Below are 23897 nucleotides of genomic sequence, written 5' to 3'. Positions count from 1 at the left end.
AGCTAATATGGCAAAATTTTAACTTGTAAAGTTTTACCTAAAGTGCTAAGGTAGATTTGTTTTTTTATAGAAGGATACAGCATTGATGATTGTGTTAGCTTTGAACTATAGCAGTAAATAATGATTCAGTTTTTGTCACAATATGACAAACTTCAGTGAGTGGTTACCATTTCCTCAGAGGAATTGTAAAGCATAATTTCCATGCAGTTTTAAAGCCTGTTTTATTGGCCATAAGTCAGTCGATCAATCCATGCAGTTTAAGACTTATTTATGTATTAATATTTGTATCAAATATTTTGTGAATAAGTAATTTATATACTATTATTTTCAGGTTTGCTGGAAGGATTCACTATCATGTCAAGGGGACGCTGTGTGCTCTTTCTCTTGGTTTCCTTGCCAAGAATGAGGATGTCTCCAATCACTGGCCTCGATCACCAAGAATTTAATGGACATCTCGGTCCAGAGGAGGAAGAGAGATTACTTTGCCCTGTGAGATCCTACTGAAGTGGAGGCGATCCTTGGCCATGCTGCCACGTCCTCCACAGGTTAAGATGAGCACGCCCAGAGGCAGTACCAGTCTGCAGGAGCTCTCTTACCAGGTAAGGAACAACAGGCATTATTCTGATGCTAGCAACCTCTTCTGTTTCATAGTCATTACTCTTAATGTCTTGGAGTAGAGTATGTCCATGTTCCCACCTCCTTTCAGTATGGAATCAGCTATGTAATTACTTGGTAAGTCATTTATATAAAATAACATTTTTATGATAAAGTTTTATATATACTTACCTAGCAATTACATAATTGGAGCCCCCCTCCTCCCCTTATATGGACACCAGGGCTAAAACAAATTGAAACTCTTTGCTGAGTTGTGCCTATCAGTCCCAAAAGTGGGCAGGACCTTGTCACCTAAACGAGCGATAGTATCGCCCCTGCGAAATTTGAATTCTTAGACTGCTGTGTAGAAAGCTAGTAGCTATGCAGTTACTTGATAAGTATATATAAAACTATTTTATCTTAAAAATGTCATATTTGTTCATATTACACATTTTTCTTCATTTTAGTCCACTGATCGGAGTTAGGAATCTCTTGTTAGAAATCTGTTAAGTTTATTTGTGCAATGGATTAGATGTCCTTATGAATCCTGATGATGCATCAGAACCTCACTGTTTTTGAATAATGGTAGACTAAATTACAAGGATTTTGACTCAATTATTAGCCCCAATAAATGTATATGATACACTTTTAGTTCATTCTGTGTGTCTGACTGCCAGGAGATTGTGCAAAAGTTACGTAGGGATTTTGATGAAAATTTGCCAGAGGTTGAACTTGTCACCAACTACAGGTGGTTGAAATTTGGAATTAGACCATTTCATAATGTTCTTGCTTTGTTTTGCATATACTGAACTTTAATGTGATTTTCAGGGAGTTGGGACTGGTCCAGAAGAGGGTGAAGGAAGGTTGTCACTTAGGCTACATGCAAAGTGGGTGAGTACTGTGATTTTTTAGTTGTAGATCTTGTAACTCCAGAGAAATCTTCATATTTTTGAAGTTTGTAAAGTCATTGTAAGATATTATAGTAATATTCATTTAGGCAAACAATAAGTCAAGGTATCAAGAATTAATAAGGAAAAATAAAGTACTTTTATTGCCCAAACTATCACTTAAATCATCTAGTAAGCATTGAATGTCTTTGTGTTTATTATACTTGTCTTGAGAAAAAGATTAATAAGATTAATATGTGTAATTTACCATTTTATTCTTATTTTTATGCAGAAAATTATGAAGGAAAATTATGTGATATTCTCTCTTTCAGCTCAAGAATCTGATTTCCCAGTTGTTTAAGACTTTGAGACCACCTGTTGGGAAAATGGAACATGCATGGGTCTTCAGGAAATCATAGAATTTCCAGCGGTGCTGTTAGTTACCACTACAGGAGAAATTATGTCCGAGTTTCATCAGTACGTTATGCCTGTAGGACAGCCGATGCTCTCAGGGTTTTGCAAAAATTTAACAGGTTAGTCTGCAAAATCATTTTTCTTATATTTATATCTTTCTAATTCAAGCAGGCTGTGTAGAATAGTAGAGGCCTTATTTACATTTTATAAATTTATGCCCCAATTACTATCGAGGTATTCGAATTTTCCATTACGGCAGATTAAACAGACCTGTTAACCACTATACCTCCCTTCCACATTTTCCAGTTATATTAAATCAGTCTGTCGGGTGATGTTCTCCGTCACATTTTTGTTAACCCCCAACCTCTTCCACAGCGTTGTTCCCAACCGTGCGTTCCTTTGCTTCCAATCCCCAACGAACTCCTGTCTGCACTCCTTTGAAGCTTCCTCTTACTGGTCATTGATGGACACCGACAGTAATTTCAGATTCTTCTGGAATACCTGCCAATTAATTTAATCTAGTTTTGTCTTAGGGTTCTGTGACACCAGTTTCTTGAAGTATGAATCTTTTTGGTACCATCTGCTTTTGATTGACTGTCTTCTTGCGCTGTCTATCAAATGCCTTCTCAAGGTCCACAGATATAAGGTGTAATCTCTAACTTTTTGAATGATAATTTTCCTCCTTGTAAAGACTGCCAATGTTGTTAATTTCCTTGGCGTGAAGCTGAACTAATACCTGTCATTTTTAATAATATATCTCCGCCTTTCTTTAAGCGCCTTCTTTAAAATTAGCAAAGATATCCTTCCATGAATTTTAAACTGTCACACTCTTATTTCTTTATTTATTATTGTGGTTTAAGATGCTTTTTCTCACCCCAAATCTTCTAGTGCGGCCTTACTCATTATAATTTTTTCATATATATTCATCTCATCAGTGACAGGTATTCCAGTTACTCTTAGCAAATTGGTTGTAATTTTAGATGGCCCTAACGTTTCATAGCATCGTGAGCAATCAAACAGATAAAATCATTAATAATATTGTCCTAATATGTAGAAAGATTTGCATGATAAACAGTAACAAGCATCTGATTATTTGTATAGTTATCCAGCATATATATATATATTTGTACAGTTTATTGTATACTGTACATAAATATAACAAGAGACATTAAAGTTTTCTTCTCTCTCTCCAGGAAATAACTCAAGAGCTGGTTGAAGCCGGTGTCCCTCTCAAAACCGAATGTCACACCTTTGCTACGTGGTCAGGTAAGTACTTCGTGAAATATATGGCTATTTTTCAAGTTAATTCCACTAGTTTCGTTCAAGTCATAGCTTGAACAAAGACGTCATTACTGATCTGAGTGATTCAGGCACAGAAAAGATAAATATTTGAAAAACACAGACTGCAAAGAGGTATGTTTTGTATGTAAGGTCATTCAGTAAAAGGAGTTGGTGAGTGATTGAAGATACTTCCAGTAATCTGTGTTACACTTTGAGCAGGAATGGAACAAAGAGGTGATAAGATATTAGGAATTAATTCACGGAGAGAAGTCAGACAATCAAAAAATGTTTAGCCTGCAGACCAGAGATAAAGCTGTGAAATGCCTATTTATTGAGATTATGATTTGAAATGAATTGTAGATGACGAACATTATTTTTGTAGAAGCATGTCCCCAAATTCTAGGGCCCTAACCTGTTACTGATCAGCATTAGCTGTTAACATATGAATTATAAATTTTTTTCCCAGTTGCAAAACAATCCTGCATTACAGAAGTCAACTTTAACTGCAAGTTTCACCACCAAGTAGTGGCATCTTCCGTTCATTTTACAGTTGCGAGCGTCTTCATGATACTGTACTGTGAACATTTCAAGTTCTTTTTCCCAGTTGCTGATTTGCTTAAATGATTTCGTAGTTAATTTTTCCAACTAATGTAATTGTGTGAAAGAAAACAGCTGAGGAAACCATTTTAACCAGTGGATTGACGTTAAGCTAACTTACCAGGTACGGATTTTGTAGCCGCAAAAGACGGTTTTTGTCGTTTGAAAATAAATACTTTTTGAACTGGGATGTTATTCCAAGTTGCAAATTCTTTTTTAGGCAGGTCCAAAAGAAAGCATGTCTTCATATCATTGCATTTTATAATTAATTGCCGGTTTATGCCGTTTGCCAGCGATTTTTTTTGTCATCGCTAGAGATTCCACTGTTTTTCTTGTTACGTAATCTTATTCGCTCAGTATAAGTAAAAATCTCTCGTAGACTTCCTAGTAGCTTTTACCATTCAAATAAAAATAAAATGATACGTAAGAAGGTGAAGAAAGAATTTTTGCTTTTAGGTGAAATAAGTACACCTTTTCAAAGGCTGTTTTTCATCCTTTGAGAAAAACGGTGAAAAACTACGTGGTATACCCCAAGTGTTCCATCTTCCATCTTACCAGACATTAACCTTTTTTTGATGCTCCCATATTGAGAATGTACATCTCCCCAGGGTTCTTATTTTTTTTTTATATTCACGCAGTTCCTTCTCTTTTTTCTCTCCACGTAACTGCCTAACTTCTTGAACTGTGTTGCTTGAATTTCACCCTTTGTTTGTGAACAGATCCATCAGGTTTTTCATCGCAGATCTAGAAATGTAATTCAGTGGTTTGGTAGAACCTCTTGGTCCTCCTCCTCTTCCTGGTTTGAACCGCGAGATTGAGTGACTGGCTTCGTCCACTTACCATGGCCTTACGCTTACTCTCTCTCTCTCTCTCTCTCTCATGCCGCTGTTTATCAGATCGTACTTGAAGAAGTCCATTCTCCTCCTCCATGTCAAAATTATTATTATTAAGTAGTTTTAACCTGACCTCTGAGCAAAGATGTTTAGCTCCCACAGAGCTGGTCCCCTTCCTTAAATGAAAGTAGTAACTTGATACAAAAGAAATTTCAAATAGGTTGAGTCCAATCCATCTATTTTACAGAAAAAATCCTTCACGATTTTTTGTCCATCGAAACTAGAGGCTCATTCTTCTCAGCAATCCCAAATTGTGGTCGATGTTTCAAATTAGGCTTTCCCAATTGGTCTATTAATTTCTTTCTCATCTGAGTATCTTCATCTCTGACACGTCTAACTTATTCAGTTATGCTTTCTTTAGTGGTGCCACTTGTAGCCCGTGCGATATTGCAGGTCTTACCCACTGCCTTACCAATAATTTTATGACTTTCATTATATCTGAGGTCTTATGTCCCCTCCTGTCATGCTGCTTGTTCGAAGTTCCAAATCTCAAGAGCTTTTATCGTACTCATTCTTGATGCAGTAGTCCTTGTGTGGTCACAGAGTTAAGGCCACCTCTGGGCTACTTTCTAGCATTTTAATGCTCAATTTGTTTTGGCAGTTTTACAGAAAGATACCCTTCCGTACTCCAACCCTCCTTATTTGGGTTTGGGAAAGGTTAAAACTACAGTCTTGGCTAAGAATTGCAATGCAAAACTACAAGTATAGAAAGGTCAGACCTGGAAGTTTATAACGTTCTTCGATGAAGCAGGATTATCATAAAACCCCTGTCACCAGAATCTAGGAAACCACGAGTCTTGTAGTAACGTAAAGAGGCTTCCTGTATCAACTGATGTTACAGGTGATGGGTGTTTTTGATGCTCCGTAGTAACAAGACGTAGTGCTTTCTAATATTTTCTTATAGAAGTGGCCTTGTGAATTTAGAAAAAGTGGTGCTACCATATTCATTTACTGAAAGTTCTTCAGTTGTAACCTCAAATACTGGTTTGGTCTCTGCACAGAATTTTTGCCAACGACGGATGTGTTTTGAAGATTACAAAGTGCCTGACAGCATAAGCTTAGGTTTTGAAGTGCTTTATACTTTTGCTGTGATTTGTTTGATTGTTCTACAAAATCTTATGAATGGTTTTGTGTTCATATAATAGTTTTAATTGTCTTACGTCCATTCACTTCAAAAGTAGTAATTTTTGAGCAACCTTGGTTGTTTCATGTCCCATAAATTTTTTTAGAAATTGAGATTTGATTGACATTCTTCCTATAGTTTTATTGTTTGAGAGTCAAAAACTATCTTTACCATCATGGGTTTGACTCTGTACAGAAGTGTAAGGCAGTACACGTATGAAGCATTTTACGGACATGAGATTTGAAAGTTTTCTGATATTGCATGTACCTAAACTTTTATGTTTTTAAGTGGTTAATCAGTCCCATTTTGTTTGACTGCAGTGTTTTAACTGAACTGTAAACTCTCACTTTTGTTTTGCATCTTGGATAACCATCTGTAATGGTGGCTGTGTGGTTTGTAAAAGCAGCATTACGTAATTGTCTGACAGGCCAAACTGATTGTATTTTGTCTTTAAGTCAGTAACTTTTCTTCTTCATTTCATCGCGTTGTAAATCTGATTCTGGTTTTGCTAATGAATGTCCGCCGGTATTATTGAATAGTTTAGACTTGTGTTTTTATTGTCGTAAAGGAGACATGGAATCCCACAGGGTTGTACCGTCAGAGAAGCTCTGCAGAACCTTTTTAACCAGATGACGAATGTTACTCTCGGCAAGAGGCCCTCGGAAGATGCTGAAGAAGAAAAGTACCAAGACTACCATTGCCTGGTGTAGTAGCATCTTCCAGGAAGGGCTTAGAAGAGAATGGAAATGATGAAGATAACTCAGACTGCATCAATTTCAGTCTTGGTCTTTCAGGTTTAATAGGGAATAATTTGATAATGTAAACGCAAGCAACGAGGATGCGGGTGAAGTTAGTCGTACTGTCATCGGAGTAGGTCGGATTTCTGAAAAGGCTAATTTTTCAAATGTTTTGTAATGGTGGTAGGAAGTCAACTAAGCGTCTAATCCCTTTAAAATTTATAACTAATACAATAAAAAATATAAATCCACGTACCAATACACTCGCAACTCCAAAGTTACAGAACGTTAATACATCAGATTTGTTTAAAACTCCAACCTTACCCATTGTTTGTAGTGGTTCAAGAAAATCCATTGGTTTGAATAAGTCCTTAGTGTTTCAAGTACAGAAGAACACCACCATTTTGTGGTTTCAGCACTCACTTCAGAACCAGGACCGAACGAGGGGCGGTGCTTTTTCTCGTGCCCAAACAGTGGCACAGGGTGCAGAAAGAGTTGCAATTTTCCAACTGGGAAGATGACCCTTTTGTTAAAGCTCCCACGATAGGTTATTTTTGCGTGCCGTACGCAAACTCCAAGCCATCTGTTTACAGTCCTCCTGTCCAGAGGACAGTTAGTCAGTGATATAGGGTCAGGTGTCCTCAAACAGTGCCTGGTTGCAGTAAGAAAGACAGATGTGTTGGTTTGTCCAGACGTGTGCTTCAGTTTAATCAGTCGCAGGAGAAATGTGAGGAAATCATGTCAAGTTTGAGCAACATGGAGGCATTCACTCAACGAGCAAATAGAAGACCTTCTTTAGAGCCGTTCGAGATAACTCCTCGCATAATCAGGGGAAAATCAAGGTTGAAATATTACTATCTCTTTTTTAAAAATCTGTTTTCAGTAAAAGTTACACAAGCAGAGTTGCACGGGTAAATGAAGAGACGTTGATTTACAATACTTGTATTATTATTTTTATCATTCAGGAGACGAACCCTATCCATATGGAACAAACCCACCACAGGGGCCATCGACATGAAATTCAAGCTCCCAAAGAATATTATGTATATGTGAAAGAAGTAATAGGAAATTCAGAAAGAGGAGATCGCTTATTAGAAAGAAATAGATAAAATAAGTACAGTAAATCAAAGCATTTGTGGCCATACAGGAAATTGTAAGACTTGAAAATTTTATATTCAGATAATCTAGAACATTTTAGTTTTATACTACGAATGGAAAGCAGAAAATGGGTGGACTTGTTTGTAGTATTTTATTTTTTAGTCAAGAAAAACAAAAGGTAGCTCTGAGTTCCAACAATATTGCTTTTTATCGAACGACAAAGCGTTTTAACTTATTGAAATTTTATTGTTTTTCGAGATAGTTTCATGTGCTGAAATTTAAAATGTATGCATATGAGAATTGTTGTATTGTACACATGCAAAATTGTTGCTGTAGTGTGAATGGATCAGATAAGAATTAAAATTCTGGTGGAGTATTTTATATGCCTTCAAGTCAGTTCAGAACTTATCTGACTTTTGGAACTTGTAAGTGAGAACTGGTTACCACTTGTACATTACAAGATACCAGGACCTGTCCACCAAAACTTGAATTCATAAGAATGAACTTTACAGTTTTCTTTAGCTATTCATTATGTGCTTGTGTAGTTTTCTAAAGAAGAATATATATACTGCATTGTTGAAAGTGTGAAATGAGGCCCCGTCTTAAACTTGTGAGGTTTCTGTTTTCAAGTGTTTTCAAATGTCTTATTTTCAGACCCAGACATTTCTTTGTTATTAGTTTTTCTCCATTGGTCCTTTTAGCAGACTAAATTTGGAGTTTAAGTTGCCCTGTTAGTGGTAGTTGCATAGCATTTGAGGCAATTATACTTTATACTTTCTATCTTTGATTGGGTTTATCATCCAGTTTCTGTTACCATTTTTCTCACTTCTGTTCCCACTGTTTCGTATGAACGGTGTTCGGGAGACCGCTTTTCCACTCTTGTGCAAAAATGTCAGACACAGCTGTTGCAGGAACTGGAAAGCTCAGAAGAAGCAGTTGACTTATAGTCCTTGCGGTTCCTGTTAACAAGACTTCCTGTGGCAACACCAGAATTCCTTTTGCAACACCAGAATTCCTTTTGCAACACCAGACTTCTTTAGCATTAGCAACACCAGACAAGGCTGTGAGAAGGACTGTTAACAGCCACAGTCATCTGAATCAATCCTGGACTAGGTTCTGAAGCCTACATGACCACTTCTCTGATGTAACTGATCATGAATAGTTAAAGGAAACAATAGCTTCTACTGTGGTTAGCTAATTAGCAAGAGACTATTGGACTCAATCACTAGGGGTTTGTTATGGTGATTAGGGTTGAACTTGGCAGTTAGGACCACCCAACCGAAAGGGAGTAATGGTGGCATGTCTAGCCACAGTATATGGCTACCTGGGGACCGGATCTTGATATGAAACATGTTTCAAAATACATATCGTGATGACGACTGGGAACAGAATCAGGATAGGGACAGGACAGACCAGAAGAATGACAGGCATTCGACGGACGTGGATCGTCTCAGACATTTCGACGAAAGTTGCCACCGAGACGCAGCCAAGGTGGCAGAAGGAGAGACACTTTAATTGAGGAACTCTGTAAGGATTATAATAGCACTTTAAATATTCTCTGTCTTCATGAGCAGTTTGGATGTGAGGTCAACTTTCACAAATTCGTGTCGTGTAAAAATCCTTTGCGATTTGTTAATGTTAAAAGTGTTTTTTGTCGTGTCAGTCAGTAGGGAGTCTAGGGTCCAAGACCTGGTATGAATACCTATGTATGTTTATTTCCTGGTCTTTTTAAAGTGTTCTTATTATATTCTTCATTTTTATTCTTTGATTTAAGAAGATTTTATTCTTTATTTTTTTTATTCTTCATCTTTATTCCTTGATTTAACCAGATTTTATATTTATTTTTTTATTATCTTTTTACTTGCAGGCTTCTCGGATGCCTTATCGAACTCCTCCGTGCTGGGCTGCGTTGCTGTGGGCATTGCACACGTTGCAAGGTAATTACTAATTTACGTTTTCCACTCGTTTATATTTTCCATGCATTTTTTCCAGTCATGTTTTTCACTCATTTATATTTTCCACTCATTTTCCGTGCATTTTTTCCAGCCATGTTTTTCACTCATTTATTTTTCCACTCATGTTTTCCACTCATTTATATTTTCCACTCATGTTTTCCACTCACATTTTTCACTCATTTATATTTTCCACACATTTATGTTTTCCACTCATTTATGTTTTCCACTCATTTATATTTTCCAGTCATTTTATTTTCCACTCATTTATATTTTCCACTCATTTATATTTTCCACTCATTTATATTTTCCACTCATTTTTATTTTCCACTCATATTTTACACTCATATTTTCCATTCATATTTTCCACTCTCTCTCTCTCTCTCTCTCTCTCTCTCTCTGTATATATATGTCTGTGTCTGTTACACCCCTTTACCAATATAATGACGCCCATATGGTAATGGAAAAAAAAAAGGTCCTTCCACTGACTGGAACTGAGTTGGTTCCTTTAAAAGCCTTCTTGACCTCAATTTTGGGGGCGAGTCTATGGCTTCCTGGCCCTCCCTACGGCTCCCCCATTTCCTCCTCTCGCCCTTTAGGGTAGGTGACGCTCTCGGGTCGCCATTTCCGTCGGCCTCTTTCGTCTGGAACGGAATATAATCGAGGTTCTTCAGGGGTTGATTCTCGAGCCGGATTACCCTCAGGCTTATATGCTTCGTCCAAGTCCGATTCTCAAGACTGCAAAGTCTCATTTGAGCTCAGGCTATTTAGGCCTGTTTCTCTTGACTTATTTAAGCAGTTGTTTGATTCATTTGCTCAGTCTTTCGGTGATAAATCAGTCTTGTTTTCAAGCGAGGTAGTATAGGCTTCGGAGTGGCGGCCATATTGGTTTCAATCGTGACTTCGAATTTTTTATTTTTTCTCTAAAATATTTTGCGTTTTATTTATTTGCTTTAAAGTTTGCTTTACTTGCTTTATTTGCTTTGTTTGCTTTGTTTTGGTCCCATTTCGCGGCTTAACCGGGCGTGGCACAAGAAGAAGAGGAAGAAGAAGAATAAGTGAAAGTTTTTTGTTAGAAAAATAAAAAAAAAAAGGTGCCGTCGTCACAGAACTGACCTTTTCTGTTAAATCTCCCGGAACAGACATGTCTGTGATTCATTATACTTTAATCTCTCTCTCTCTCTCTCTCTCTCTCTCTCTCTCTCTCTCTCTCTCTCTCTCTCTCTCTCAGTATTTCCTGACGGGAAAATGTTGCGTCTAATTTACCTAATGTAGAAAGTAGCAGGAACTCTCTTGAAGAGAGAGAGAGAGAGAGAGAGAGAGAGAGAGAGAGAGAGAGAGAGAGAGAGAGATGGTCTTCACCTCTTGGAGCCCAAGATCGATCCCACAAGAGAGGGAGCGATGTAGGCTCGTGATCTCAGTAGGCATATATGCCCTTGTTGCTGTGAATGGTGTAATGGGTACCTGGTCGTTAGTTGACTGTGGAGGGTCGAGTAAGGGTTTTAGCAGGGTGAGGGCCTCGCAGTTTCATCCTACAAATAGCTGTATTTTTTAAAGTTTATGGAACATTTACTCAACTTTCTCTCTCTCTCTCTCTCTCTCTCTCTCTCTCTCTCTCTCTCTCTCTCTCTCTCTCTCTCTCTCACGCGCGAGCATTACAAGGAAGTGATGACTCTATGCAAATCCATTCACTTTCTCTGATGCTGTTTCTCTCTCTCTCTCTCTCTCTCTCTTCTCTCTGTTAGCAGTCACAGTAATAATGTATATATAATATACATATGTATATATATTATATAATATACAGTATATATTTCAACTATAAAAGTATATTAAAAAGACGAATTTAAGTATAATGAAATTTTAGCTTTTGAAAATTAAATAAATAAAAAATCGATAATTTCGAACAGGAACTAAACAGGTGTGAGTGACGTCACTGAAATAATATTTCCCAGGATGCACCACTCGCCCTGAGGAAGCTGTGACGTCATTGTCACAGTTGGAAGTAATTCTGCCATTCATTTTATTTTTTATTTTTTGTTTTTGTAATTTATTTTTTATGGGATTTTTTTTGTTTTGATTTTTTTTCACCAGAATTTCATTTTTTCTCACAATTTTTTATATATATTTTTTTTGTTTTTATTTCTTGATAATTTGTTTTATTTTTTTGGGAATTTTTTGTTGTGATTTTTTTACCAGAATCGTAATTTTTCTTGCAATTTTTTATATGTTTATTTTAATAATAATAATAATAATGTAATAAGAATATAATAAGAATTGATATATATATATATATATATATATATATATATATATATATATATATATATATATATATATATATATATATATATATATATATATATATATATATATATTATAATATATTAAAAATCACGTATATTTTTGAGTGACAGAAACCCTCTCTCTCTCTCTCTCTCTCTCTCTCTCTCTCTCTCTCTCTCTCTCTCTCTCTCTCTCTCTCTCTCATTCTAGACGTATATAATGAACACCAGTACGCATTTTACGTAAGCTTTCAGAGAGAGAGAGAGAGAGAGAGAGAGAGAGAGAGAGAGAGAAGAGAGAGAGGAGGTGGGAATGAAGATGGAATTCCACAAGGTGGTTCTCCCACTCCCTCACTCCCTCCCCCTCCCCCCCCTCTCTCCCATAATCCCTCTTACGGTCATTGACATACCTTAACCGCCGTTGCCAAAGGCTCCTTTAGACCGACGTCGATTGACGCAGTTTTCGGAGATTTATGGCGGATTATTTATGTATAAAATTATATAAAAAGATGATTTATAAGTTGGGTTTTATATATTACAAGAGAAATGGAGGTTTGGGAGAGGTAGGAGTGTTGAAAATTGAAAAAAAAAAAGAATGGCTACTCGGTCTAGTCCAGCTCCGGGCTTCTCCCGGCGGTCACTTCTGGAGCTCTCATAGAACGACTCTTTTCGGCCTGATAAATCCGCTGATTAAATCCCGGAGGTTACTTCGATGATGTAATGGGATTGAGAGGGGGATTTGGGATTGAAATATGGTGTATATGGCCGGCGGTAATCGCGCAATGGCGGAGATTTAATGGATTACGGATTACTTGAATATGGCGCGCGCTTCTGACGTGTGAAAGGTCCGTCTGAAGATTGGGTTTGGTCGACTCTGCCTTCCTTCTCCCTCTCTCCCTACTCCGCCTGGCCTTCTACCTCCTCCTCCTCCTCCTCCACCTCCAACAATACCTCCACCCCCATCACCACCTCCTACCCTCCTCCACCCGCTCTCACCTGCTCAGGTGCGGCGGCACATTCTTGGGGTAAGAAAAGGGGGGCGGGGCATCGAGGACGTTCGACGTCTTCACCTGCCTGACGTACGATTTCAAGACGCCGCTTATCACCCGAATCCAGTCTTATTTTAAGACGCAGAAAAGCCTCAACTTCAACCAGACTTATAACGAAGTCTTCACCGTATTTAAGACGCCGTAACGTTATAAGTTGACGTAAATAACGCCAAATCTAGACGTCGAGTGACGCCGGACGACATTTTTCCCCCTGGCAGGTCATCACGAAGGAAAAAGAGAGTCGCCTTCAGTTTGGGTGAAGAAACGGTGGAGGTAGGGTGTGTGTGTCGCGCGCCCCCCGGCCTCTTCATGCACCTAATAGTTCAATACCTGTGATTTATTTAGGATAGTTTACCATAGGTAAGGTGCCCAGTGATCCGCAGGAGTCCTGTTTTGAAATTTTGAATTTGTAAAAAAATATATATATATTTTTTTTAAAATGTCACCGCGAGTGGAAAGCCAAAAGTGACTTCAACGGGTCATGAAGGAGCGAGCCTGCAGCCACCAAGACTCGAGTCTGGAGAGTTTTCTATTTCTCTCTCTCTTCTCTCTCTCTCCTCTCTCTCTCTCTCTCTCGCTTTATTTTCTCACAACGACGAGAAGGAAATAAATCCCCTGCTAATCTCCCCGGGATTAATGGAAGTGGATTGTACGAGGAGAGAAGAACAGACGCGTGAATTTAATGGATTAATCGGAAGTGTGAACTTTTGACCCCAAAGATGAACTTTCTTCATAAGAGCTAAATCCGTTTCCGCCCCCGGGATTTAAATTGGGGTTACAGTGGAGGGATTAAGGAGGGTTGCAGTGGTGGGATTAAGGAGGGTTGCAGTGGTGGGATTAAGGAGGATTACACTGGTGGGATTTATTAATATTAATTTTTTTATTTTAATTTGTTTTATAGAATGAGTAATTGTAGATTATTTTGTGTTTTGTTGATTTTGATGTTTCTCTCTCTCTCTCTCTCTCTCTCTCTCTCTCTCTCTCTCTCTCTCTCTCTCTATATATATATATATATATATATATATATATATATATATATATATATATATATATATAGAGAGAGAGAGAGAAGAGAGAGAGAGAGAGAATACTGAAAAATCTAATATTTCCTAATTCCATCCTCTCTCTCTCTCTCTCTCTCTCTCTCTCTCTCTCTCTCTCTCTCTCTCTCTCTCTCTCTCTCTCTCTCTCTCTCTCTCTCTCTCTCGTCACCTTGGGCACACCAGAAGAAATGGAGAGAGAGAGAGAAGAGAGAGAGAGAGAGAGAGAGAGAGAAGGGGGTGGGGGGTTGAATAAGCGAGGTACGTCAGCCCCCAAAACGAGTTTTGAGAACGGGGATTGATGTCATATATATATATGACATTTCTCTCTCTCTCTCTCTCTCTCTCTCTCTCTCTCTCTCTCTCTCTCTCTCTCTCTCTCTCTCACTCCAATTAGCCTACTTCAGTCTTTCATAAGTTGTAATTTTTTTTCCATTAATTTTCCGGATCTTAACAAATTATCTTGTTCGAACATTCGCTCAAATAGAGTGACTTTGCGTCTTGTGGTAATCGTCAATAATTCGCCCAATTATTTATTTTTTTTTTGTGTGGATAATTATCTGAAGATAATTGAAGTCCCAATTAATGTAAAAGTGGCTTAGTATAATTTTTGGTAATTGGTGAATATTTTTTTTTTTGTAATTTTTAAGATATTTTTGTCTATTTTTTCCTTGAAATTTTGACAAGTTAGAGATATGGTCCTCTCTCTCTCTCTCTCTCTCTCTCTCTCTCTCTCTCTCTCTCTCTCTCTCTCTCTCTCTCTCTCTCTCTCTCTCTCATATGATTGTCATAATTTTGAAATTATCACTCTCTCTCTCATATAATTGTCATAATTTTGAAGTTCTCTCTCTCATATATTGTCAATTTTTAAATGATTTTCTCTCTCTCTCTCTCTCTCTCTCTCTCTCTCTCTCTCTCTCTCTCTCTCTCTCTCTCTCTCTCTCTCTATTTCTTGCATCGGATCTGAGGCTTTGTGGTGAATATGAATTTGAATGAAGTTACATTGTATACTGTTTAAATATGGTACTCACCATGTCACCCATCCAGGTACTGACCAGAGTCGTTGTTTCCAAGCACAACTTATTATTGGGGCCATCTTGATATAATAATAATAATATATTTATGAAAATTTGGTCCATCTTTGGATGGGTCCAGTATGGGCGTACCCGAAATTTTTGGGCTTACTGCTTGGAGTTTTGAGTTAAGAGTTAAGGGTATTGTGGCTATTATAATTATATATAGGTATTTGGTAAAATGTGACGAGTAGATCCTTTATATATATATTTCAGCCTCTCTCTCTCTCTCTCTCTCTCTCTCTCTCTCTCTCTCTCTCTCTCTCTCTCTCTCTCTCTCTCTCTCTCTCTCTATATATATATATATATATATATATATATATATATAGAGAGAGAGAAGAAGAAGAGAGAGAGTTCCTAATTACCAACTGATGAGTTTCTTATCAGAAGAAATCCGTTAGGGTCACTCCTTGTTTGGTGACCACTCACCCATCGAACGATCTAATGCGCTGGCCTAATCACCCGTAATACCTGATTCTCTCTCTCTCTCTCTCTCTCTCTCTCTCTCTCTCTCTCTCTCTCTCTCTCTCTCTTTCGGCGGGTCTTGACAAAATTCGATACCATGCCTGTGGTTTTTTTTTTCAAGGTCGCGTTACGTCATTGTCCTGTCTGGGAGATTAATTTCTCTCTCTCTCTCTCTCTCTCTCTCTCTCTCTCTCTCTCTCTCTCTCTCTCTCTCTCTATCAAAAACAATTATGGATAATTATAATCTCTCTCTCTCCAGCAAGAACAATTCTAAATAATTACAATTCTCTCTCTCTCTCTCTCTCTCTCTCTCTCTCTCTCTCTCTCTCTCTCTCTCTCTCTCATCAAAAACAATTTAAATAATTTTAATTCTCTCTCTCTCTTTCTCTCTCTCTGTGCATCAAAAACAATTCTAAATAAATGTAATTCTCTCTCTCTCTCTCTCTCTCTCTCTCTCTCTCTCTCTCTCTCTCTCTCTCTCTCTCTCTGTGCATAACTTGTGTTACAGAACGCATTCGAAAAATGGCGTAACTAGTTGCACAAAACGAGAACCACACCTGTTTTATTTTTGTGTGTTTTTTTTTTGTCTCAAATTCTTTTGTTTTGCCTGACCAATCTCTCGGCTACTCTGCCCCGTCAAGGATTTTTGGGGGGAAGAGGCCACGCCCTTTGTTTTTTTTTTTTATATACACGCGCCCACGTGACACGCCCATATATGGAGACTTCAACGCGCAAAAATATTTTGTCTTGAATTTTGTTCTCTCGAATTTTAAGCTTTTCTCTCTCTCTCTCTCTCTCTCTCTCTCTCTCTCTCTCTCTCTCTCTCTCTCTCTCTAATGTATTTCTGAGAGAGAAAGAGAGAGAACTTCTTGATTCCATAAACGCCCAAGTGACACGCCCATATATGGACATTTCAACGCGCAAAAATATTTTGTCTAATTATATCTTCTCAGTTTTTTATTAAGCATTTCTCTCTCTCTCTCTCTCTCTCTCTCTCTCTCTCTCTCTCTCTCTCTCCAAAGATGTATTTCGGAGAGAGAGAGAGAACTTGATTCCATAAACGCCCACGTGGCACGCCCATATGCAGAGATTTCAACTCGATAATATTTTGTATCTAATTTTTCTCACAATTTTTAAGCCTCTCTCTCTCTCTCTCTCTCTCTCTCTCTCTCTCTCTCTCTCTCTCTCTCTCTCTCTCTCTCTCTCTCTCTCTCTCATTAAAAATGTGAGAGAGATAGAGAGAGACAAGGCTACGCGTCAGATTCCTGTATCTCACAAAGACATTTCCTTAAGGCCGCATTATATACCCCCACGTGCCCATATACCCACAGATACCCATGGGGATGATTTTACCCTGGCTCTGAGAGATATTATACTCTATTTACGCAACAGGGGATTTGTAATCCCGACGTCTGGAAAAGATGAGGGATTGACGAATCCCTTCTTCTTCTTCCGTATAGCGGTAATCGGCAACAATCGCCTTGGAAGTCGGGTAAATCCGCTTGACCCATTGTTAACCGGAAACACTCTCTCTCTCTCTCTCTCTCTCTCTCTCTCTCTCAGGAAATCCTCCCTGAAATGACTGAAGGCTTCTAGAACTTCCGTTCGTCTTCTGTTTACCAGACGCAGAACCGTCAATTCGACGCAACCCGTCAGGAAAAAAATGGCGTCCAATATATTACGCAGTTACGCAAGGACCCGATACGCCGATACTCGTGACCTACTTACGGATAGAATCCGATAAATGGATAGATATATAATTGGTTCATGCGTCGTGAACCGGCCCGCCGCCATCTTGGAATCGGGAACACCGACTTAAAATTTCTGTCGATCTAGGGAAGGTCCGGAAGTTTTTCGGCCATATTGCGAATTACGTAGACGGTAGCTAGTGCATTGTGGGAGATAAGTCTTAAGAAATAAAGCCTTTTTAAAGTTATATAATGTAATATGAGATGACTGAAAGGAATCTATTTGTTTTATGAGCTGTGAAATCCGCCATTGACACGTGGTTCAGGTATAGTTAGGTCTGACCGCCGGAGGGTTGTAATCGACTAGGCCTATCGCTTTCTCACATTCCTGGTAAGTCTCTCTCTCTCTCTCTCTCTCTCTCTCTCTCTCTCTCTCTCTCTCTCTCCGCCTGAACTATAATCTAGGCGCAACGAAGACTTGGGAAAAAGCAGCCGCCCCCGAGGTGGCTGTCTGTCCTACTCTCTCTCTCTCTCTCTCTCTCTCTCTCTCTCTCTCTCTCTCTCTCTCTCTCTCTCTCATTTCCGGGTAAACCTGATCAAAAACCGTGTGTCAACAGGATCCTGGTATGTGGGTCTAGCGTCTGACTCACTATGATGGAGCAATGAGTCTTCTCAACTTCTTCATGTACATTCGTTACTGTACGCCCCCCCCGGGGGGGCGGGGGGCTATTACAGCGTATATTATGATCCTAGAGTAATTATACTATCGTAATACACATCATTTTATAAACTGGCTCCCTCCGGAGGGCGTGAATATTTGGATAAAACATTCCCGACGGGTGGAAGTGACCGCATCTGCATAACGGTCTGGCCCCGAAGGGGGGCGCGTTCATTTCACCGCTCGGCCGCGTTCCTTAGGGCGCCCCCCTTCCCCCCCCCGTAAGACAACAATGGCCAGTCATGGCGTCTCGCTCCGAGAATCGTTTCAGAAAAAAATCTTCCTTTTTAAGCGTCTTTTTCTTCGTATTCTTCGTATCTCCGCTTCTCAATATTCTCTCATAGTGATGTCAGATGATGTACATTGTATTTTGTTACGTTTTTTAATGGTTTTTTTCTCTCTTTTTCAGTTATATAATGATTAGTTTGCGGGGGCCGTTAGCGGCGGGGGCGCTGCTCGCCATATTAACGTTGTCCCAAACTGGAGCGCAACTCGTCCAGGTAAGTCTAAGGATTAATGTTTATTTACTTGTTTAGCTGTTTATAGGGGTTTTATATTGGTTCAGGCAGGTTATAGTGATGTATTTTACTCTCTCTCTCTCTCTCTCTCTCTCTCTCTCTCTCTCTCTCTCTCTCTCTCTCTCTCTCTCTCTCTGTAGCAGGATATAGGCCTATAGGTACAAGTTCTCACTCCTAATAGCATCCTTTATCAGTCAAGGATTCCTTTGGCTATCCCTGGTATCCTTGGACCAGACCTGGTCCCTCGTTAGGATTCCGGAGCTTCGCCTTGGTCCAGAGAGAGAGAGAGAGAGAGAGAGAGAGAGAGAGAGAGAGAGAGAGAGAGAGAGCAATCGATAGTATATGAACAGGCCACTACAAGAATTTCCAACATGAGGTCATGGTTTAATTCAATCCTCAGCTCGTCAGCTCTCTCTCTCTCTCTCTCTCTCTCTCTCTCTCTCTCTCTGTCTCTCTCTTCTCTATGGATCTCTCTCTCTCTCTCTCTTCTTAACTGGTTTATTATTCATTAATTGATTGATTTATGGATCTGTCTCACGTGTTTATTACTCTTACTCTTCTTAACTGGTTTATTATTATTATTATTATGATTATTTTGGGCTTAGATTATTATTTTGTTTTTTGGGGCTGTTTTGGCTTATATTGGCCTCTCAGATGTATATTTTGGCTTATTTTGGGCTCTTAGATGTATATTTTGGCTCATTTTGGGCTCTTAGATGTATATTTTGTCTTTTTGGCCTCTCATGTATATTTTGGCTTATTTTGGTCTCTCAGATGTATATTTTGGCTTATTTTGGGCTCTAAGATGTATATTTTAGTTTCATATGGCCTCTAGATGTATATTTTGGGCTCCTGGATGTATATTTTGACTTATTTTGGGCTCTTAGATGTATATTTTGACTTATTTTGGGCTCTTAGATGTATATTTTGACTTATTTTGGGCTCTTAGATGTATATTTTGACTTATTTTGGGCTCTTAGATGTATATTTTGGCTTCTCATGTGTATATTTTGGCTTTCTTTGGCCTCTTAGATGTATATTTTGGCTTCTCATGTGTATATTTTTGCGTGTTTTGGCCTTATAGATACTTTAAAGTATTTTGGACTGAAATGTATATAGGCTATCGTGTTTTGACTCTCAGGTGTATATTCTTGGGTATTTTGGTCTTGGGTTTATATTTTGAAGTATTTTAGCCTCTGGGGTGTATAATCTGGGGTATTTTGGTCTTGGGTGTATATTTTGAAGTATTTTGGCCTCTGGGGTGTATAATCTGGGGGTATTTTCGCCTCTGGGGGTATATTCTGTGGTAATTTGGCCTCTGGGGGTATATTCTGGGGTAATTTGGCCTACCGAGTTGTGTTTCTGTATTTTTGGAATCTTAGCACAGGGTTTATTAGGCCTAAATTCTCTCTCTCTCTCTCTCTCTCTCTCTCTCTCTCTCTCTCTCTCTCTCTCTCTCTCTCTCTCTCTCTCTCTCTCTCTCTCTCGCCGGAAGTCTCTCTCCCTGTCACCCTCGGAAGCGCTCCAGAAGAATTCCCACAATCTTAACGGTCCAGCTCGGCTAAAATATTTAGAGAGAGAGAGAGAGAATTGGTACCATGTACTCCGGCTCCAAATCTACTCCATATTAAACCTGGAATCTTCTCAGGCTCATCGAGAACCGGAATGCGCCTTCTTCCGTGGCTGTGATTACACTTTTTTGTGTGTGTGTGTGTGTATGTGTCCGTGCATAGCTTCCGGTATGGTGATTCTGTAGGGGGGGGAGTAGGAAGGGGTTATACAGGAGTGGGGGGACGGAGTGGGAGTGGATAATCTAGTGGTTTGCGAAGGCGGACATTGGCCTTTTGGGGAATGTGGAGCCATAATTTGAATTTCTTCATATATGTTTTTTTCATTAATTTTTTTTTACAGTTATTATATTATCTTCTTTCATTATATTCTCCCAGGCGTTGCTCTTTTGATTTTTATAGATATATGAGTCGAAATTTACTGTAGGGGTTCAGTTATAATGACTTTGGTATAGGACTGGTATGGTACAGGTTTTGATCTTATATGATGACTGGTATGGTACAGGTATTGATCTTATGTAATGATTCTGATATGGTACAGTTATTAATCTTATATAATGACTCTGGTAGGATACATACCTGTCTCATACCTGTATTCCATACCTGTCTCATAACTGTATTCCATACCTATCACATCTGTCTCATACATATTCCATACCTGTATTATTATCATACCTGTTCCTTCCCCTAACCGGCCATAACAATAATAATAGCAATATCCACCTATTCACTTCTCCACGCGTGGAAGTCAGACAGTTATTCAAATACCACTCACTTTAGACCGGTTAATTCTTCACGCGTGGCTGTACCGCCTGATAAGCTATTGACAGGGATCGATAGACTGTGAATACGGTTGTTCCGTGAACCGGAAATCGCCTTTGGGAACACAGAAGAAGAGGAGGGGGTTGGGGGGGGGTTTGGTTAATATCATCAGTATTATCACCTACAGAATTCAGATTAAATTTGAGAATCCATCTTGTTACAATTTTTAACATTTTTGACATTTTTTGGGGGATTCTTCGAATTTAACATAGCATTTTTTTACCAGATGAGGCCACATGTCATGTGGGCAGTCCGCTATGTGCGCGCATGCGAGAGAGAGAGAGAGAGAGAGAGAGAGAGAGAGAGAGAGAGAGAGAGTACCAGGTACATTATCCACTACTTATATATTTTATTAATTAATTTATGTGTGTTCCCAATTAATTAGTCTTGTATAACTTTCATGAACCAGATTTGGACATTCTCTCTCTCTCTCTCTCTCTCTCTCTCTCTCTCTCTCTCTCTCTCTCTCTCTCTCTCTCTCTCTCTCTCTAATTCAGATATAAATCCTTGTATTTTTCTTTGTAAAATTAACTCTCACTTCTCCCTTTGAAAGTTTTAAAATATATTTTTATATATATGATAAGTCCTTTCAGTCCAGCTGGTCACCAGTCCATTAACTGACCAGACCGGACGTTTAATTATATATATATTACAGACTTACTAATAATATTATATATAAAATTTATATCAAGCAAAGACAAAAATGTTTCTCTAAGAGAAACATATTTACTTTCGCCGGTGAAAGCACAAATGACGTCACTGTTTGTGCTTGTTTGTGTGTGTTTGTTCCTGGGTGACGCACGTACCCATGCCCCCACCTTCCATGCCCACCTACCCATCCTCCTTACCCATTTACCCACCCCCTAAAATATTGGTATAAGTTCTGTGTTGTCAAATTTAACATTATCTTATTTTTAGGATAAAATCTTTATCATACCTGTACTGAACCGGATCGAATATGTTGCTAGATATTACTATAAGACTTAATACACCTGTTGTTATTGTAGTTGTAAGGTTGTTATGGAGATTGTTATTGTTATTTAACAATAACAGGTGCTTTTGGTTATAGTCAGGTGTTCACTTATTAATTGGGATATATATATATATATAATTAGAAATTCACTTTCGACAGTGGCAATATCTGGCAATGATGAATTGTTGCCATATATTTTGCTGGATATTTTCTAATTTTTTTTTTTTTTTTTGCAATAAATAATTATTTGTTTCTGTCAAGGTTTAGGTTTCTCTCTCTCTCTCTCTCTCTCTCTCTCTCTCTCTCTCTCTCTCTCTCTCTCTCTCTCTCATCAGGTTTAGATAGCTTATGGGTTCTCTCTCTCTCTCTCTCTCTCTCTCTCTCTCTCTCTCTCTCTCTCTCTCTCTCTCTCTGTCCTTGTAGGTTTAGATTTCTCTCTCTCTCTCTCTCTCTCTCTCTCTCTCTCTCTCTCTCTCTCTCTCTCTCTCTCTCTCTCTCTCTCTCATAGCAACAGAAATGAAAATATGTACAACTCTGTGTCCTCCGTTAGAGAGAGAGAGAGAGAGAGAGAGAGAGAGAGAGAGAGAGAGAGAGAGAGAGAGAGAGACTCGAGAACTTTCGCCTACCAGCTCGTGACTATTCCAAGGTCTACCATACCACCGCAAAGCAACCCGGAAAGGCCACATCACCAACCACCTCTTCCTTAAGTCAGGGTTGTGTAGAAAACATCTATAAATACATTTACATCTACGAGGCTGCGATCAACCGCAGTCGACTGACCACCACCATTCCGCCTTCTCCTGGGATTGGAAATTCTGTCCTTTCACTAGAGAGAGTGAAGAAGAGAAAGTTAGAGCGAGAGATAAGGAGTGAAAGGTTATGTAAAGATCTTTGTCAGGTCAAAGGTCAAATTCCCTTAAAGAGATATATATCAGGTCACCTCAGGTCAGCTCAGGTCACCTTTATATGGCTATGGGTCAACTCAGGTGTCAGTTTTTATAGCTAGGGTCAAGGTGGGTGACTCCAAATCGCCTTTAATGGGACTGGCTATACCCCTGGGTCATCCCAGGTCACCAGGAGATCCTGGTTTCTCAAGTAGATAAGAGAGTGAGAGGATAAACAGGTTGTTTTAATTTATAATGTCTCGTGTTTTGTTGTTTGGAATCTGTAACTGACAGACTGTTTTTATTCTGTCTTTTCAGGAAGAGGACCTCTTCAACTGCCCTGATGGTAAGTGGGAGGAGAAACAGTTTTGTTTTTTTCAGGATGAGAGAGAGAGAGAGAGAGAGAGAGAGAGAGAGAGAGAGAGAGAGAGAGAGAGAGAGGAGAAGGAGAAACAGCTTTGTTTTTTCTTCAGTGAGAGAGAGAGAGAGAGAGAGAGAGAGCTTTGTTTTTTCAGTATGAGTGAGAGAGAAGAAACTTTGCTTTCCAGTGTTTAGAGTGTGTGAGAGAGAGAGAGAGAAACAGCTTTGTTTTTTCAGTATGAGAGAGAGAGAGAGAGAAACAGTTTTGTTTTTTAAAGTAGAGAGAGAGAGAGAAGAGCTTTGTTTTTCGGTGTTTTAGAGAGAGAGAGAGAGAGAGAGAGAGAGAGAGAGAGAGAGAGAGAGCTTAGCTTTTCAGTGTTTTAGAGAGAGAGAGAGCTTTGTTTTTTCAGGATGAGAGAGAGAGAGAAATAGCTTTTTTTTACAGTATGAGAGAGAGAGAGAGAGAGAGAGAGAGAGAGAGAGAGAGAGAGAGAGAGAGAGAGAGAATGGTTTTATCACTCAGCCCACAAGTCTAATTGTAGCACTGTAGCCAGTAGCCATCTAAGTAGCAGAAACTCCAGTTTGAGTAGCACGAACATCAATTCAAGCAGCAATAATAGCAGTGACAATAGATTCAATAGGAAAAATCAATAGAAGTAACATTTATATAGGAAAAACCATCTTATAGGTCACTTCAAGTCGCGGTCTGAATCCCACCTCTCAGAGGTGGGTTTGGCCGTTCCAACGCCCTTAAGTTTTGTCACCAATTGATGAAAAAAATAACGTTTTTTGGGGGCCTCTTTGCCCTCCCCCCTGGAAGTGGTCCATGGGACCCCAGGCACATTTTTGATGTAATATATATAATATTTTCTTCGTGAAAT

At 38.9% G+C, this 23897-nt stretch overlaps 1 protein-coding gene across 1 annotated transcript in view; it reads left to right on the top strand.

Moving 5' to 3' along the window:
• The first annotated feature begins 1883 nt into the window (after positions 1-1883).
• LOC136856332 (uncharacterized) overlaps positions 1884-23897 on the top strand; it is a 68028-nt gene continuing 46014 nt past the window's right edge. Inside the window, 5 exon segments of the mRNA XM_067134087.1 lie at positions 1884-2014; positions 3089-3161; positions 9492-9561; positions 18301-18391; positions 22975-23002. Coding sequence (XP_066990188.1) covers positions 18308-18391; positions 22975-23002 — 112 coding nt within the window. The 5' untranslated portion in view covers positions 1884-2014; positions 3089-3161; positions 9492-9561; positions 18301-18307.

The sequence above is a fragment of the Macrobrachium rosenbergii genome, chromosome 35 (assembly GCF_040412425.1).
Source record: "Macrobrachium rosenbergii isolate ZJJX-2024 chromosome 35, ASM4041242v1, whole genome shotgun sequence".
In the NCBI taxonomy this organism is placed as follows: domain Eukaryota; kingdom Metazoa; phylum Arthropoda; class Malacostraca; order Decapoda; family Palaemonidae; genus Macrobrachium; species Macrobrachium rosenbergii.
This window is presented reverse-complemented; position numbering and strand designations above follow the sequence as displayed.